The sequence below is a fragment of the Budorcas taxicolor genome, chromosome 13 (genome assembly GCF_023091745.1).
Source record: "Budorcas taxicolor isolate Tak-1 chromosome 13, Takin1.1, whole genome shotgun sequence".
Classification (NCBI taxonomy): Eukaryota; Metazoa; Chordata; class Mammalia; order Artiodactyla; family Bovidae; genus Budorcas; species Budorcas taxicolor.
This window is the reverse complement of record NC_068922.1, coordinates 63,071,817-63,090,237: the sequence shown is the minus strand read 5'-3', so window position 1 is coordinate 63,090,237 and position 18,421 is coordinate 63,071,817. Positions and strand designations below refer to the sequence as shown.

General features: G+C 46.7%; 1 protein-coding gene across 1 annotated transcript in view; it reads right to left on the bottom strand.

Annotated features, from left to right (window-relative positions):
* Positions 1-7,775, bottom strand: part of ZNF341 (zinc finger protein 341) — a 40,573-nt gene extending 32,798 nt beyond the window's left edge. Inside the window, 2 exon segments of the mRNA XM_052650973.1 lie at positions 1,181-1,291; positions 7,721-7,775. Of these exon segments, the coding sequence (XP_052506933.1) occupies positions 1,181-1,291; positions 7,721-7,751 (142 nt within the window). The 5' untranslated portion in view covers positions 7,752-7,775.
* Positions 7,776-18,421: the final 10,646 nt, after the last annotated feature.

Genomic DNA, 18,421 nt, shown 5'->3' with positions numbered 1-18,421 from the left:
TCCCCATCACCAACATATTTTGTAAGGAAAGGAAATATTCTTATTTATCACCATAACTACAGTATTTTCTGGGCACATAGGAAGCCTTCAGTGGATGTCTGTTGAATGCATGTAAAACTAAATCAAAGATTAGCTACAGCTGCCACCACCCATAACTGAAGGCCCACCACAGGCTATGTAGTGTGCCAAAGTTTTCAATATTCACTCTTCCTTCTTAAACAATATAAACTTTAGTGAGAAACATGGCCGTCTAGTTAAAGAACGTATCTCCCAGACTTCTTTACAGCTAGACATGTCATGTGACTAAACTCTGACCAATAGGATAAGAGAAAAGTATTCTGTCTATACAATTTTCTCTTGAAACGAAGGGGTATGACTTCCACTTCCTTCTTTCCTCCCTTCCTATTGGCTGGAGTGTGGAAATGAAAGTGGGAGGTTGGAGCAGCCATCTTGGACCCCAAGCTGAGAGCGGCAGAGCCATACAGAAGAAGGGGTCTGAGTCACTGGGACTTCATACCACAGGGAAACTTTAATCGTGTACAAATTACAAGAAACTTGCACTTCTTATTTACCACAGCTAAAACCAAATCCCAAGTACCCTCACAAGATTACTATGAGGTGGACTATCGTCCTCATTGTACATACGTGGAAACTGAGGCACAGAGAGGTTAATTCATTTGCCCAAGGTCACAGAGCCAAACTTCAGGAGCAAGGATCCAAACTAGGTGCCTATCTCTCTGTCCCCAGCATGGTTCCCAAGTACTCAAAAATCTTTGTAGCATGAATAGATGAACACAGACTCACACAGGGCTCTAAAGAAAGCCCTCTTCTTGTCTCAAGAGCCTGAGTTGTAAATTGGAGAGACTCATGTTTAGTCTCATAGAGAGGAGGCTGAGGAACTACTTTGGGTCAAAGGCACAAACATCAGGGCTCCTAGTCATTCTCTGTCATGATCCCCACACTTACTAAGGGACTGAGGACCAGTGGCCTCAGAGCTAAGCAGAGAAAGGTCTGAGCCTGAAGATCCAGGCTGGGAGGAAGGGGACACAGTTCAGACACCGGAGGACAACCTGGGGACCACAGTGGGCAGTTCACTCCCACACCCCCCCCCATCAGCCCCACCTGTTTTTCACAGGAAGCCCCTTACCCTTCCTGCTGATGAACCTAAGCAGATACTCACCCAGTGGCTGGATGGCAGGGGGTGCACTGACACTCTGGCCTGTTGGATCAGGAACTGCTCCTTGGCCATCCAACAATGACTGGACGGCCAAGACAGTCTGATTGTCCATTCCTGAAGAAAGAAAAGCAGTCTTTTTGGAAGGTGAACTCAGCATCCTGCTGTGACTTCACCCTTAAAAGCCAGACCCACTGCAAGGCCCTGATGGCAAAAGTGGTTGGCCATGCCCTGATATACATTCTCTCCTGCTTCTACTGTAATATAACCCAAGATTTGGGGCTAGAAACATGGCCCCAAAAGAAAGATTACATTTCCCAGCCACTTTTGCAGCAGGCAGCTGCTGCTAAGTCGCTTCAGTCGTGTCCGACTCTGTGCGACCCCACAGACGGCAGCCCACCAGGCTCCCCCATCCCTGGGATTCTCTAGGCAAGAATACTGGAGTGGGTTGCCATTTCCTTCTCCAATGCATGAAAGTGAAAAGTGAAAGTGAAGTCGCTCAGTGGTGTCCGACTCTTTGCGACCCCATGGACTGCAGCCTACCAGGCTCCTCCGTCCATGGGATTTTCCAGGCAAGAATACTGGAGTGGGGTGCCATTGCCTTCTCCACTCTTGCAGCTAGCGAATGTCTAAGTTCTGGCCAATAGGAGTTTTGGGGAAGTTTTCTTAAAAACTACCCAGTATGAGATCTCCTTCTTTGTCCGATCCTCCACCCTGCTTCCTAGAACAAGAAGATGATGGTGGGAAGTCCAGCTGCCATCCCAGATCATGAGGACAAGGGCCAGGCCCTAGGCACTGCAGGGCAAAAAACTGGCTAGATCCTGGGCCTCTGGGGACCTGGTAGAACACGGCCACTGTCACACTGTAGGGTGCCTTTTTCTGGACTCCCACGTGACAGAAATAAACTTCTAGCCTGTTTAAGCCACTGCTAGGTTGGGCTTCTCTCTTACTCGTGGATGAGTCTAATCCAAAGGGCAATGACCCCTCTGGAAATCATGTTACTGAGTCTTCCCCAACCACACCCAACAAATGCCACAAACCTGTTTGTGGTTGGGTTTCTCCTGTTTTTTCTCCTGTGAGCTTATTTTTTCAGATCCTCAATAAACAGTGCAATCTGGGTTTGGGTCAGGGGTTGGCGGCAGTTCTTGAGAAGTTGACTACGTTTACATTTTCCAATCAGCTGTCACTGTTGCGATTCTCAGTAGTACACTGTCCAGCCGTGGAACCAGCTGGAGGACAGGCCCCCTCACACCTAAGTGGCCCCCAAGGCACACTACCTCCCTCCCAAATAACCCAGAGGGCTGCCTCTTTCTCTCCGTCCTCACAGTCAACCTCTCAGCTCTGACCTGGACACCTACCCCAGCCCCTCACTGAAAAGCATTTGATCCTGCGGTCAGGCTGAATCCATACTTCTCCCTGCGACGGTATGGGCTGTGCATCTCCTGAGGCCAGCCTTCTCTCCATCCTCTCCAGCTCCTGCAGAAGCCACTCTTCACCAGCTGGCCCCTCTCACACTGTGCCCACAACCTCTCCTTCTCACCAGCAGCTACACACATTCAGGTCTCTCTAGATACCCTCCTTTGAACCCATGTCCTCATCTTTCTTCCCTTCAACATCAAGCATCCAGTGAGAGTTGTCTACATCCTCTGTCTCCTCTGGCCACTTCGCAGTCCTCCTCCACCCACTCCAGGGGGCTTAAGCCCCCATCATTCCACCAGAATCACCAAAGAGAAGCCGGCAGCGCTGGACATTTCTTCTTGAAACACCCTCTTCTAAGGCTCCAGGGCGCCAGCTTCCTGGGTCTTCTCCCATCTTTCCACTTGCTACTTCCCTGCCTCCTTCACTTTCTTCTCCTGTCTGTCTCCTAAATATTTCTGTTTTGAAGGGTTCCTTCTGTCTGGCTCTCTCTCGCCTCTCACTCTTCCACTCTCCCTGAGAATCCTCACTCACCCTCATCTAGTTCTCCCTATTATCTTGAGTATCAAACCATTCTGGGGTCCATCCTCCCCAGAATGAGGTTCAGTAAATCTTCTATCATGATGCAAAATTGCACATCAGCATTTGTGTGCAAACCTGTACCTGAATGTTTATAGCGGTTTTATTCATAACAGTAAAAAACTGGAAACAAGTCAGATGTCCTTCAGTGGGTGAATAGTTAAACAAACTGCAGTTCATCCACACCACAGAGCACCGCTCGGTAATAAAAAGGGCCAAACTACTGATGTAAGCAACAACTTGAATGAATCCCAGGGAATTACAATATGTAAAAAAAGCCATTCTCAGAGGTTATATACTTTATGATTTTAATTACATGACATCCTTGAAATGATAGTATTTTAGAAACGGAGATATATGTATAATCATGGCTGATTTGTGTTGTCACATGGCAGAAACCAACACAACATTGTAAAGCAATTTCCCCCCAATTTAAAAAAGAAAGACATGGAGAACAGAGAACAACAGATCAGGGTGCCAGACATGGGGGATAGGGAGCAGGGGAAGAGGTGGATGTGGCTATAAAAAGAGCAACATCTTGCAGTGGAAGGATGGTTCTGTAGAGCCACTGGTTGTAATATTATAGGGTAGCTTTACAGGATGTTACACTGAGGGAAACTAGGTGACAAGATAAACAGAATCTCCCGGTATTATTTCTACATCTGCACATGAAGCTACAGAACCAAAAAGATTTCAAAATAAAAAGTTTAATTAAAAAAAATACTGCCTGGGACTTCTCTGGTGGACCAGAGGTTAAGAATCCCCCGCCCAATGCAGGGGATGTGGGTTCAGTCCCTGGTTGGGGAATTAAAATCCCACAGGCCGCAACTAGAGAAGCCCACACATTGCAATGAAGATCCGTGTAGCCAAAATCAAATAAATGAAAAATACTGCCTATCAAAACTGTGGAGACAATAAACAGATCAGTGGTTGCCGGGGGCGGGGCGGGGGTGGGGAACGGATGAACAGGCAGAACACAGAGAATTCTTACTGCAGTGAAAGTATTCTATATGCTAATACAATAATGGTAGATATATGTCATTATACAGTTGTGCAGTAGAATGTACAACACGAAGAATGAAACTTAAGATAAATGATGGGGACTTCCCTGGTGGTCCAGTGGATAAGAACCTGCTTGCCAATGTAGGAGACACGGGTTCAACTCCTGGTCCGGGAAGATCCCACACGCCATGGGGAAACTAAGCCTGTGGGCCACAACTACTGAGTCGGAGCTCTAGAGGCCACGAGCCACAGCGACTGAAGCCTGAGAGCCTAGAGCCTGCGCTGGCAAAAAGAGATGCCAACACACACACACACACACACACACACACAAAAGAGATGCCAACACGATAAGAAGCCTGTGCACCACAACAAAGAGCAGCCCCCACTTGCCGCAACTAGAGAAAGCCCGCGTGCAGCAATGAAGACCCAGCAGAACCAAAAACAAGTAAATCATTTTTTTTAAAAAAGAGAAATGATGGACTTCTGAGTGCTTATGATGCATCAGTGCAGGGTCACTCTTGGTAACAACTGTACCACTCTGCTGAGTTATGTTGATTAAAGGGGAGGTTATGAATGTGTAAGATCAAAGGAAGTCTCTGCATCTTCCTCTCAACTGTGTAAACCTAAAAGTGTACTAAAAAAAAAATAAAGTGCTTGATAAAAATGCTGCCTATCTATGCCTCTGTAACTCATGTTTTCGAACTGTGGTACTGGAGAAGACTCTTGAGAGTCCCTTGGATAGCAAGGAGATCAAATGAGTCAATCCAAAAGGAAATCAACCTTGAATATTCATTGGAAGGACTGATGCTGAAGCTCCAACACAACTTAGCAACTGAAGAACAACAAATCTAAAACTCAAACTAAATGTGTGGTTCCTCACCCCTAAGACTGTTCCTCTCCTAGTAATTCTCATCAGTAAGAACAGGGTGCCACTGCCCACTCTGTCAAAGCCCCTGGGACAACCCCTGATTCTTTCCTTAACCTATCTCCCTTCCCACCTTGATTTCTAGCCCTTCAGGAAGTCTAGCCTAGTCTGTCTCCCAAAGATCTCTCAGATCCACTTTCTCTCCATCCCCCGAGCTGTCCTCGGGGCCCAGGCCACCATTAGTTCTCAGCAGGACGGCCGCAGTGGTCTCAGCTCCCTGCTGCCACTCTGGCCCCTCCTGTCTGTTCTCAGGGCAGCCAGGGTGAACTTTATAAAACATACATTAGCTTGTGCAGCCCCCCTGCTGAAAACTCCTTCTTAGCTCCACACGGATGCCAAGATAAAGTTCACAAACATCATCTTTAGCTGCTCACATGAACTTCTGTGAACCCCAGACCTCTCTTACCCCAAGGCTTTTTGGAAATGCAGTTCCCACTGCCTGGGTCACCCCTGGATCCCCACAGTTCTGCTGCCCTTCTCCAACCCCAGCATAATCACACAGTCCAAGGAACTGATTTTTCCTTTCCTTTCTTCATTACTCAGTACACAGACACAAACAGGACTTCCCTGGTGGTCCAAGCAGTTAAGAATCCACCTGCCAGTGCAGGGGACACAGGTTCAACCCCTGGTCCGGGAAGATTCCACATGCTCTGGAGCAGCTAAGTTGGTAAGCCACAGCCACTGAGCCCTAGAGCTGCAACTAACTACTGAAGCCTGAACACCCTAGAGCCTGTGCTCTGCAACAGGAGCAGCCACGGCCATGAGAAGCATGGGCCCCACAGCTCGAGTAGCCCCTGCTTGCTGCAACGGGAGAAAGCCTGTGCAGCAACAAAGACCCAGCGCAAAGATAAAGTAATAACAAAAGCAAAAGCAAAATTATTTTTTAAAAAACACACAAAAATACACACATTCTTGCAGTGAAAATTCAAACACTGAGGGAGTCCCTGAACCTAGAGAGGAAGTAGACCTCACCTCATCCTACTGGCCTCTCATCCACTGACTTGGCCCTCCCATCACAGCACTGAAGGCCAGCTGAGGTTGTCCTCTTTTACTGATTACCTTTTCTATAATTATATAATTTCTGGGTCCCTCACCAATGAGTATTCCTAAAACTGAACCTTTAGGGAGGTTTCTAGGAAAGAATTCTGATCCTCCGAAAGTTAAAAGACACGCGACCGAGACTTCCTGAGGAATTGTAGGACTCAAAGCCTCAGCCACACACCACGAATCCAGCCTACTTTCAGTTTGCACTCTTGATTATGTGTGTGCTCATCTCATTCCTCTAAGAGCATTCTTGGATCTGTATCGCTCCTGCATCAACTCTGCCCGGCTCTGAGTTCCCCAAGACATCCTTTCCAGCTCCCAGCAAGTGCACATGGAGGTCCTTTACCTTGGTGCTGTGTGGAGTCGCCCAGTCGTGTCTGATTCTTTGCGACCCCATGGACGGTAGCCCGCCAAGGCTCCTCTGTCCATGGGGAGTCTCCAAGCAAGAATATCGGAGTGCGTTGCCATGTTTTCCTCCAGGGGATCTTCCCAGCCTAGGGTCGGAACCCAGGTCTCCCGCATTGCAAGTGGATTCTTTACGGTCTGAGACCTCTGCCTTTGCTTGGCTCCAAAGCTCACAATTCCCAGAGCCTGAGGGCCATTCACGTGCTAGGATCTGACAGAGCACAGGATAACCAGCAGGTGCCCAGTGTTTGCTGGTTTGGATCTGGGAACTCGGTAGCCCGGTCAACCACACCGTTGGCATCCATCCTTTCTTGATCTGGGTTTTTAAGACCATGCACCCCAAAAAAGTACACAAAGTAGGCACCCAGTGTTTGTTTGCTGCTTTTGGGTGGCATCAATCCTTTCCTGTCCTAATTAGAGACACTATGCCAAAGCACAAAGCACACAGCTGGTGCTCAACGCAAGCTCTTCAGGGGCTTCCCTAATGGCTCAGTGGGTAAAGAATCTGCCCACAATGTGGACAACCCAGATTAGATCCCTGGGTGGGGTAGATCCCCTGGAGAAGGGTATTAGTAACGCACTCCAGTATTCTTGCCTGGAAAATCCCCACCATTTTCCCACTGGGTGCAGCTCTTCCCAAGCCTCGCATCCGCGGGGCAGCCTAGCTCACCCCGCAGTTCCAAGCCTGGCTGCACCCCACCCCCGGCTGTTCCCTCCAGGACACTGCTCCCCGCGCCCAGCTCGCGCGCCCGCCCGGGGCCCTGGCGGCTGCGGCTGTTCCGGTCCGGGACGCCCCTCCCCGCGGCGCCAGCCCTCCCCGGCTGTTCCGGTCTCGGTGCTCGCCCCCGCCGGGGCCTTCCCTCTCCCGCTGTTCTTGTCCCGTGGGCCCCCCACTCCGCCGGGCCCCGGCTCCCGCGGCTGTTCCATTCCCGAGACGCCCCCCACCACCACTGAGCCTCAACTCCGCAGCTGTTCAGGCCCCTCGGTCCCCCACCCCCGCCGGGCCTCGGCTCCCGCGGCTGTTCCCGTCCGTGCCCCTCCCGCTCCGCGGCTGTTCCGGTCCCGATGCCCTCCGCCCCGCGGCCGCCACGCGCCCTGAGCCCGGCGCGGCGGGTTCGCGGCGGGAGGGGGCACAACGCGGAACAGCCGCCTCCCCCGGCCCCGCCGCCGCTCACCCTCCAGGGCCTCGAAGATCGTCTGCGCCATTTTGGAGCTGCCGCTGCTGCTGAAGCCCGAAGCCGGGCTACGCAAGCATTGTGGGAGCGGCGGCGGCGGGATCGGATCCGCCAGGGGGCGCCCGGGAGCCGCCGCCGAGCCCCCTCACCACCCCCGAAAGCCGGGAATGACCCATGGGACCTCCAGGATTCCAGGACTCTCCCAGCCCCGCCTTGATGACCCTGTCAGCGGTGCACATGGACTCCTATCCCGGCCTCACTTGATCCCCCCAATCCCATCTCTGGCGCAGAGAGGCACCACCAAACCTTGTTTTCTGCACCCCGTCGTCCCCCCCACCGGACTGACTCCCAGCTCTCGTGACACAGACCTCTGTCCCACCGCGTGCCACCTCACAACTCTGCAACATGGACCGAACACTTCCGTAGTACACGGTATCCCCACCTTTGCAACACCAACCCCTATTCTTATCCCATCTGGACCACCCAACTTGGTTGCAAGGACTCCCATCTCCACCTAATACAGGACTACTGCCCAGCTGTGCAACATGGAGTCCCTTCCCTTGTCGTAGACTTCTCATTCCCCCTCCCACACTAACCACCATCTCTACGTATTGGAAGCCACTGGCCTCTCCCCACATGAATCTCCTCTCTGCCTGGTCTTAATCCCCCATCATCTCAGAGATTCCCCTTGGCTGATGAATAACCCCCCGCTTCCACTTTTTGGGAACCTCCATTTCCTTTTCACATGGGCCTCCATCCCTGCCTCTGGAGGACTCCATTTTTGTTATATAAACCCCCCAATACCCACCTCAGCAACCCTCCCAGCCCAACCTCACAGGAAACCCATCCTGGTCTCCCAAGGATCCTCCTGCCTCCTTTGGATCCCCCATCGCACACAGACCTCTCTCTCATCTTCCTTTATGTTCCATCAGCCCCTTCTTGGAGACTTACTATGTAACAAGTTCTCGAATACTTTGGCCACCTGATGCAAAGAACTGACTCATTGGAAAAGACTGATGCTGGGAAAGATTGAAGGCAGGAGAAGAAGGGGACGACAGAGGATGAGATGGTTGGATGCCATCACCAACTCAATGGACATAGTTTGGGTAAACTCCAGGAGTTGGTGATGGACAGGGAGGCCTGGCGTGCTGCAGTCCATGGGGTGGCAAAGAGTTAGACACGACTGAGCAACTGAACTGAACTGAACTGAAGTTCTATAATAGCTCTGGGAATACAGTGGTTCTTTCCCTTGAAGTTGGTGGAGGGGGTGCAAACAGACGTTAAATCTTTTAAAAGATTATTTAATTACAAGGTGTGATGTTTCAAAGATGTACACTTGGGTCACAAGGAAGAGATGGGGTGTGCTTGGGAGGGAGAGGGGAACCATGGAGGTGGCCAAGAATCATGATCTCTCTCCCATGGGATTTCCCTGGTGGTCTAGAGGTTAAGAATCCACCTGCCAATGAGGGGAACACAGGTTCAGTCCCTGGTTTAGGAAGATTCTACATACCAAGGAGCAACTAAGACCCTACGCCACAACTGCTGAGCCTGTGCTCTGGAGCCTGTGAGCCACAGCTATTGAGCCCCCTCCTCTAGAGCCTGTGCTGCGCAACAAGACACCACAATGAGAAGCCCTCGCGGGGCAAGTAGAGAGTAATCCCCGTTCACTGCAACTGCAGAAAGCCCGCACAAAGCAACGAAGCCCCAGAGTAGCCAAAAATTAATTTAAAAAACGATCTCTCCCATGAACATAGTCATATGTTCCTACAAGTGGAATACCATAGATTTGACTCTAAACATTCTCCTTGTTTTTTTCTTAAATACCTGTTAGCCTCATCCAAAGCAATCATCACAAAAATCACAGTTTTCATTTTCTTATATTCACTAAATATTGTTGTTGTCGCTAAGTCATGTCTGATTCTTTGTGACCCCATGGACTGCAGCATGCCAGACTTCCCTGTCCTTCACCATCTCTTGGAGTTTGCTCAACTCATGTCCATTAAGTCAGTGATGCCATCCAACCATCTCATCCTCTGTCACCCCCTTCTTCTCCTGCCCTCAGTCTTTCCCAGGTTCAGGGTCTTTTCCAATGTGTCAGCTCTTCACGTCGGGTGGCCAAAGTATAGAAGCTTCAGCTTCACTATCAATCCTTCCAGTGAATATTCAGGGTTGATCTCCTTTAGGATTGGTTTGATCTCCTTGCAGTTCAAGGGACTCTCAAGAGTCTTCTCCAAGGCCACAGTTCGATAGCATTAGTTCTTCAGTGCTCAGCCTTCTTTATGTTCCAACTCTCACATCTATACATGACTACTGGAAAAACCAAAGCTTTGACCAGATGGACCTTTGTCAGCGAAGTAGTCTCTGCTTTTTAATATGCTGTCTGGGTTTGTCATAGCTTTCCTTCCAAGGAGCAAGCGTCTTTTAATTTCATGGCTGCTGTCACCATGCACGGTGATGGGACTGGATGCCATGATCTTAGTTTTATGAATGTTGAGTTTTAAGGCAGCTTTTTCACGCTTCTCTCTCACCTTCATCACTAAATATATAACTCCTAAAATTAAAAATATACAATCTGTTCAAAGCGCCACTGTCATAGGACATTGTTTCACTGCTCCTGATAAATTACCTCAAAGACCCTCTGTCTAAAGGTCCATGTCTACCATGCACTTCTCATCCCGTTCTGAACGCTGCTCCCCACCCACCACCACTAGCACCCTTCCCCATCCTATTTCCTCCTTGCACAACTGGCTCTGAGCAACTGTCCCCACAGAGACTTCCTGCCCCTCCTCTTTTCCTGGGAACCTTAGAGACCCAGGGCCACCTTAAACCCTAAACCCCTGTTCTCATTGCCTCTCTGGCAAAAGTAAGCCAGGCTTCCCTTCTCCCCATCTTCTTTTAACATTCCCCTTGATCCAATGGCCACAGATCCTTATCATCTCTCCTCAACGAGTTTCTCAATATAACTGTTTGTTTTTTCTTTTTTAAATTATTCAAGTAATGAGTTAATACATTCACATTCATGTAATTAGCTTAAAAATATGTATTGAGGGACTTCCCTGGTGGTCCAGTGGTTGAAACTCCATGCTTCCAATGCAGGGGGCTTGGGTTCGATTCCTGGTCTAGGAATCCCACATGCCACAAGGCCAAAAAAAAAAAAAAAAATAGCATTGAGGACCTATTGTAGACTAGACACTGTTCTAGATGCTAGGGACACAACCATAAACGAAAAGACCAAAATCCTTGCCTTCATGGAGTCGTAGTCCAGTCCAGCAGGTGAGATGGGCTATAAGCAAGGAAAAAACAGAGAGACAGAGACATGTCTGTCTGTCTCCCAGAAAAAAAATATTTTTTTTCCTGGGATGAGGAGAAGCAACTTTAGACAGAGTGGTCAGGGAAGGCCTCCCTGGGGAGGTGAACCTGAGAAATGAGATGGAGTCAGATGGAGAAAAGGGAACAAAAAGGCAGAGCTTAGTAACTTTAGCATCTTGCGCAAGTGCAAAGGCAGTGAGGCCAAAATGAAAGGAAGGCAAGGACTATAAAGGGGGAAATGAGGATGATAAATGATACATGGATACAGGAGGATGAGGTTGACGAGATGGACAGGGTCGCTGTGAGGTTGTGGGTTTTTTTTTTTTTAAGGGACACACTATAATTTATTTCTCTGGCTGTAATGCTCTCACTAATTCAATTATAAGTCAAAATGATGTGTCTTAGAATTATATTAGGTTACTTGTGAAAACTTTGCAACTGCTAAAGGCCTAACATCCAGATATATTCACATTAAGTATAGAGATGTGGGCTTTGATTGAAGTTTCTTGAGTAGAAAGAGAAAATAATTTATGATACTTTTTTTACATTGGTTACTGCTTTTCCTTTACATAGTACATCATTGGTTTTGCAGAAATATAACCATGAAGAGCTCTGGTCTTCATATAGGATACTGAGCTGTTCTTCATCAAATGTCCTCCAGGAAATTCTCTAAGTATTTTCCCCCTCCTTTTCAGTAATGATGTCTATTATTACATCTTTATTCATCCCTTACTCTGAATCAGACACTGTTTCAGAGGTTTTGGGTTTTAATTCAGAGGGTATGGTGATGGATTAAATGATTCCTCTAATATAGACCTTAGATATTTCTCATGTACAGACAGTCCCTGACCTGCAGTGGTTCAGTTTATGATTTTTCAACTTTATAATGGTGTGAAAGTGATATGTTTTCAGTAGAAAAGCTTTGAATTTTGATCTTTTCCCAAGCTAGCAATCTGTTACGATGCTGGGCAGCAGTAGCAAGCCACAGGTCCCAGTCAACTGTGCAGTCAAAAGGCTGAACAGTCAATATACTTACAAACATTCCATATAAGTGTTCTGAGAATGTTTAAGGTAGGCTATGCCTACCTATTCATTACGTTAGGTGTATTTTCAACTTAATGATTTTTTCACCATCAGTGGGTTTATCTGGACATAACCCCATTGTAGAGCCAACCCACTGGAAAAGATCCCGAGGCTGTAAACACTGAAGGCAGGAGGAGAGGGGATGACAGAAGATGAGACGGTTGGATGGCATCACCAACACAACGGACATGAGTTTGAGCAAACTCTGGGAGATGGTGAAGGACAGGAAAACCTGGTGTGCTGTAGTCCATGAGGTGGCAAAGAGTTGGACATGACAGAGTGACTTAACAACAACCACCCCACTGCAAGTCAAGGAAGGACTGTTTTGATACATCTAGGTGCATATACACATTTTTATGTGCTCTTCAGGCCTTTGCACATGCAGTTCTCTCTTACTAAAGTGCTGTTCTCTACCCCTACCCCATCGTGTGATATTCTTCAGCCACTGGAAGTTCCCCTTTTCTGTATCTCCTCAACAGGGAGCCCTCTGAGCAGAATGCTTCATCCTTCCAGGTGGATGGAGGCAAACATCAAAGCTTGGGACAGAGGCAACCTGGGAAATGCTTGTTGACTGACTACTTGACTGATGGAACAACTGAATGAGTGTTCATGGATATAGAACCCTACTTCCAGCAGGCTCTCCAGTCAGGCTTCCCCCTGCTTCAAACTTCTCACTCACCTCCATCTCTTCTTCCACCGAAATCTATCAATCCTATGTCACCTTCCCTTAGGGCCAGCAGGTTACCACTGAACTGAATCCGGTCACAGTTCAGAGACTCCTGAGCTATGTAACATAGCTATTCCAGGGAGGGAGCCAAGCAGGGAGGAGGAAAAGTCTGGGAAATGTCCAGTATTCCCTTCCACATTAAGTGCACCAGCCACCCCAGAAAAGATAACTTCTCCACAGTGAGGGGAGAAATCACGAGCAGCTTAAACCAGACTCCCAGACTTAAGGGGAAGGAACTAAGGACACACAAAGCAAAGCTTGATACTGACATCATGTTAGGTTTCCTGGTATAACTAAGAGACAGCTAAGCATAGTGGTTGTTACAGCATGAACTGTTTCCCCATCCCAATTCAAATGTTGATATCTTCATCCCTACTACATAGTCTGTTTGAAAATAGGGCTTTTGAAGAGGTAATTAAGGTTAAGTGAGAACATAACTTAGCGACTAAGCATGCACAGGTCATTTAGGTGAACCCTAATCCAATATGACTGATGTCCTTAAAAGAAGAGGAGTTTTGTGTGTCTCAGCATACAAAGACTAAGTGACAACAGTAAGAAGGCAACCCTCTGTAAGTTCAGTTCAGTCGCTCAGTCCAACTCTTTGCAATCTCATGGACTGCAGCACGCCAGGCTTCCCTGTGCATCACCAACTCCTGAAGCTTGCTCAAGCTCATGTCCATCAAGTTGGCAATGTCATCCAACTATCTCATCCTCTGTCACTGCCTTCTTCTCCTGCCTTCAATCTTTCCCAGCATCAGGGTCTTTTCCAATGAGTCGGTTGGAAAAGATGGCCTAAGTATTGGAGTTTCAGCTTCAGCATCAGTCCTTCCAGTGAATATTCAGGACTGATTTCCTTTAGGATTGACTGCTTTGATCTCCTTGAAGTCCCAGGGACTCTCAAGAGTCTTCTCCAACACCACACTTCAAAAGCATCAATTCTTCTGTGCTCAGTCAGCTCTCTTTATAGTCCAACTCTCACATGCATACATGACTACTGGAAAAACCATAGCTTTGACTAGACAGACCTTTGTCAGCAATGTAATGTCTATGCTTTTTAATATGCTGTCTAGGTTGTCATAGCTTTTCTTCCAAGGAGCAAGTGTCTTTTAATTTCATGGTGGCAGTCACCATCTGCAGTCATTTGGGAGCCCCCAAATAAAGTCTCTCACTGTTTCCATTGTTTCCCCATCTGTTTGCCATGAAATGATGGGACTGGATGCCATGATCCTAGTCTTTTGGATGTTGCATTTTAAGCCAGGTTTTTCACTCTCCTCTTTCACTTTCATCAAGAGGCTCTTTAGCTCTTCTTCGCTTTCTGCCATAACGATGGTGTCATCTGCATATCTGAGGTTATTGATATTTCTCCTGGCAATCTTGATTCCAGCTTGTGCTTCATCCAGCCCAGCATTTCGCATGATGTACTCTGCATAGAAGTTAAATAAGCAGGGTGACAATATACAGCTTTGATGTACTCCTTTCCCAATTTGGAACCAGTCTGTTGTTCTGTGTCCGGTTCTAACTGTTGCTTCTTGACCTGCATACAGATTTTTCAAGAGTAAGGTGGTCTGGTATTCCCATCTCTTGAAGAATTTTCCAGTTTGTTGTGATCCACACAGTTAAAAGCTTTGGCATAATCAATAAAGCAGAAGTAGATATTTTTCTGGAATTCTCTTGCTTTTTTGATGAACCAATGGATGTTGGCAATTTGATTTCTGATTCCTCTGCCTTTTCTAAATCCAGCTTGAACATCTGGAAGTGCATGGTTCACATACTGTTGAACCCTGGCTTCAACAGGAATTTTGAGCGTTACTTTGCTATCGTGTGAGATGAGTGCAATTGTGCAGTAGTTTGAACATTCTTTGGCATTGCCTTTCTTTGAGATTGGAATGAAAACTGACCTTTTCCAGTCCTGTGGCCACTGCTGAGTTTTCCAAATTTGCTGGCATACTGAATTCAGTCAAGGAAAGAGGCCTCAAAAGAAAGGAAATCTAAAGACACCTTGATCCTGGACTTGCAGCCTCCAAATTTGTGAGAAAATAAATGTCTCTTGTTGAAGTCACCCAGTTCTTGGTATTTTGTTAGCAAACTAATACAGCAGGTAAGATAAAAAAAATGGCATAAGGGGCTGGATTCCAATCATTTATTAGCTAAATCATTTTAAGCAAGTTACTTTGCTTCTCTGTTTCAGTTCCAATAATTAGATGAGAATGAATTGGTTAATAAAGCTCTTAGGAAATAACTCCTGACATACAGCAAATAACCTGTAGGTGCTCACTAAATAAATAAGTTCAATTTCACAGGGCAAAGGTGAAGAAATAGATCAAACCCTGATGAACTCAGAGTTATGTACCAAAAAAATGTCACCAGGCAATGATTAAGTGTCCTCATATGGCAACTCTTTACCCCAGGCTCCCTGATGGCAGAAACTTACTAGTCTCTGCGAGAAAGGTCTATTTGCTGGACCAGTTTGCCAATCAAATAGCATCTCCTGTTGCCAGGCCATGTGTCAGAGATCAGTGGCTGATTCTTCATGGGAGTAGCAGGTGATATTTCTAGAAGTCCTGTTTGGTTCCTTTCCAAATTTTCTATGTTTTTTAAAAAAATTAATTATCTGCTTCCTGTAGCTATTATCTAACTTTAAGTCTTGTGTGGAAAAGTTTTTAAAACCTGTCTGTGAATTATAATACCTGAAGTCTGTGTTGATCTGTTCCTCCCATATGTTGTATTTGTTTTTTCTTCATGAAGTCTTGGGTTCCTGGTTATCTCTGACTGTGGGCTGGTGTCACCTTGAAAAATTATTTGTGGTGGTTCCCTGAAGGGAAAGATAAATGTGCCCTCTTCAGAAAGACTTCCCATTTACTTTCGTCCAAGGTTTGGGGGCATTACCAATCACTTCCAGTGATAATTAGGGGCAATCCAGTTATCACTTCAAACTGGGTTCCCAGTTCATGGCTTGAGAATTCTTGGGCTACCAGACTCTATTCCTTGGGACACAAAAGTACACATCAATGTTTTCAACTCTCGAAAGAAGGGTTTTTAAAATATTCCCTGCTCCTTTTCTTTCAACTGTTCTGCTCAGGGACTTCTCTGGTGTTCTGGTGGCTAAGACTCTGCACTCCTCTTGTAGGGGGACCAGTCTTTGGGGAACTAGTTCCCACACGCCACAACTAAAGAGTTTGCATGCTGCAATTGCTAAAGATCCTGCAAGTCACTAAAAGATTCCACATGCTGCAATGAAGACTGACGATCCTGTGTGCTGCAAGTAAGCCTGGCACAGCCAAAATAAATGAAAATAATTAATATTAAAAATTAAACCTGTTCTGCTCACTATCAAGGGAAACTTTTCTTAACTCCCTTTGGGTCAGTGGTGTAGGATGTGCAGCAGGTTCATATCACATTAAACACAAGGGTGAAACCCTTAAGCCTAATGTGAGGAGATTCTTCTGTTAGGCTCCCCATTTTGGATAGGCCCTGGACTTTTATTTTTGTCCCTCTTGCCCTATGTGGCTAGAGAACTGAAATCCACAGGTTCAACACTGGCAAAAACCCTCAAGTCATAATAGCTTTGGTGCTCCAATATTCCAATCTTCCTGTTAAATATCTGGTTACCAGCTTTCACGTAATAATTGGCCTAGGAGTTCCCCCAGGATTTTAAGATTTGGTGTTTCTCAGAGCATATTTTTTAATATTTTATCCAATGTTGCTATTTTCAGAGGGAAAATTAATTGAATAAATTAGCCCATCATCCCCCCCTCATCCAAAAAGAAACTCCAGTCATAGTGATAAAATATACATACATGCATGCTCAGTCATGTCTGACTCTTTGCATCCCTGTGTACTGTAGCCTGCCAGGCTCCTCTGTCCATGGGATTTTTCCAGCAAGATTACTGGAATGGGTTGCCATTCCCTGATCAAAACTGCATTGCCTGTGTCTCCTGCTTTACAGGCGGATTCTTTATTGCTGACCCACAGGAGAAACCCCAATAGTAAAATAGGGCCAGCATAGTTCCTTCTCACTGATCTCTGACATCATCTTCTGACACTGACCTAGGCAATAACGTCACAGATAAATACTAGATGGTCCATATACCAGGGGAAACCCTCACAAGTCACAGCTACTACTCCGTGTGTAACTGCTATCCAATGACATCTCAACACAGTGAGTTCAGTTCAGTTCAGTCGCTCAATCGTGTCCGACTCTTTGCAACCCCATGAATCGCAGCACACCAGGCCTCCCTGTCCATCACCAGCTCACTCCCGGAGTTCACTCAGATTCATGCCCATCGAGTCAGTGATGCCATCCAGCCATCTCATCCTCTGTCGTCCCCTTCTCCTCCTGCCCCCAATCCCTTCCAGCATCAGAGTCTTTTCCAATGAGTCAACTCTTCTCATGAGGTGTCCAAAGTACTGGAGTTTCAGCTTTAGCATCATTCCTTCCAAAGAAATCCCAGGGTTGATCTCCTTCAGAATGGACTAGTTGGATCTCCTTGCAGTCCAAGGGACTCTCAAGAGTCTTCTCCAACACCACAGTTCAAAAGCATCAATTCTTCGGCGCTCAGCCTTCTTCACAGTCCAACTCTCACATCCATACATGACCACTGGAAAAACCATAGCCTTGACTAGACGGACCTTAGTCGGCAAAGTAATGTCTCTGCTTTTGAATATGCCATCTAGGTTGGTCATAACTTTTCTTCCAAGGAGTAAGCATCTTTTAATTTCATGGCTGCAGTCACCATCTGCAGTGATTTTGGAGCCCAAAAAAATAAAGTCTGACACTGTTTCTACTGTTTCCCCATCTATTTCCCATGAAGTGATGGGACCAGATGCCATGATCTTCGTTTCCTGAATGTTGAGCTTTAAGCCAACTTTTTCACTCTCCTCCTTCACTTTCATCAAGAGGCTTTTTAGTTCCTCTTCACTTTCTGCCATAAGGGTGGTGTCATCTGCATATCTGAGGTTATTGATACTTCTCCCGGCAATCTTGATTCCAGCTTGTGTTTCTTCCAGTCCAGCGTTTCTCATGATGTACTCTGCATAGAAGTTAAATAAGCAGGGTGACAATTTACAGCCTTGACGTACTCCTTTTCCTATTTGGAACCAGTCTGTTGTTCCATGTCCAGTTCTAACTGTTGCTTCCTGGCCTGCATACAGATTTCTCAAGAGGCAGGTCAGGTGGTCTGGTATTCGCATCTCTTTCAGAATTTTCCACAGCTTATTGTGATCCACACAGTCAAAGGCTTTGGCATAGTCAATAAAGCAGAAATAGATGTTTTTCTGGAACTCTCTTGCTTTTTCCATGATCCAGCGGATGTTGGTAACTTGATCTCTGGTTCCTCTGCCTTTTCTAAAACCAGCTTGAACATCAGGAAGTTCATGGTTCACGTATTGCTGAAGCCTGGCTTGGAGAATTTTGACCATTACTTTACTAGCATGTGAGATGAGTGCAATTGTGCAGTAGTTTGAGCATTCTTTGGCATTGCCTTTCTTTGGGATTGGAATGAAAACTGACCTTTTCCAGTCCTGTGGCCACTGCTGAGTTTTCCAAATTTGCTGGCAAATTGAGTGCAGCACCTTCACAGCAT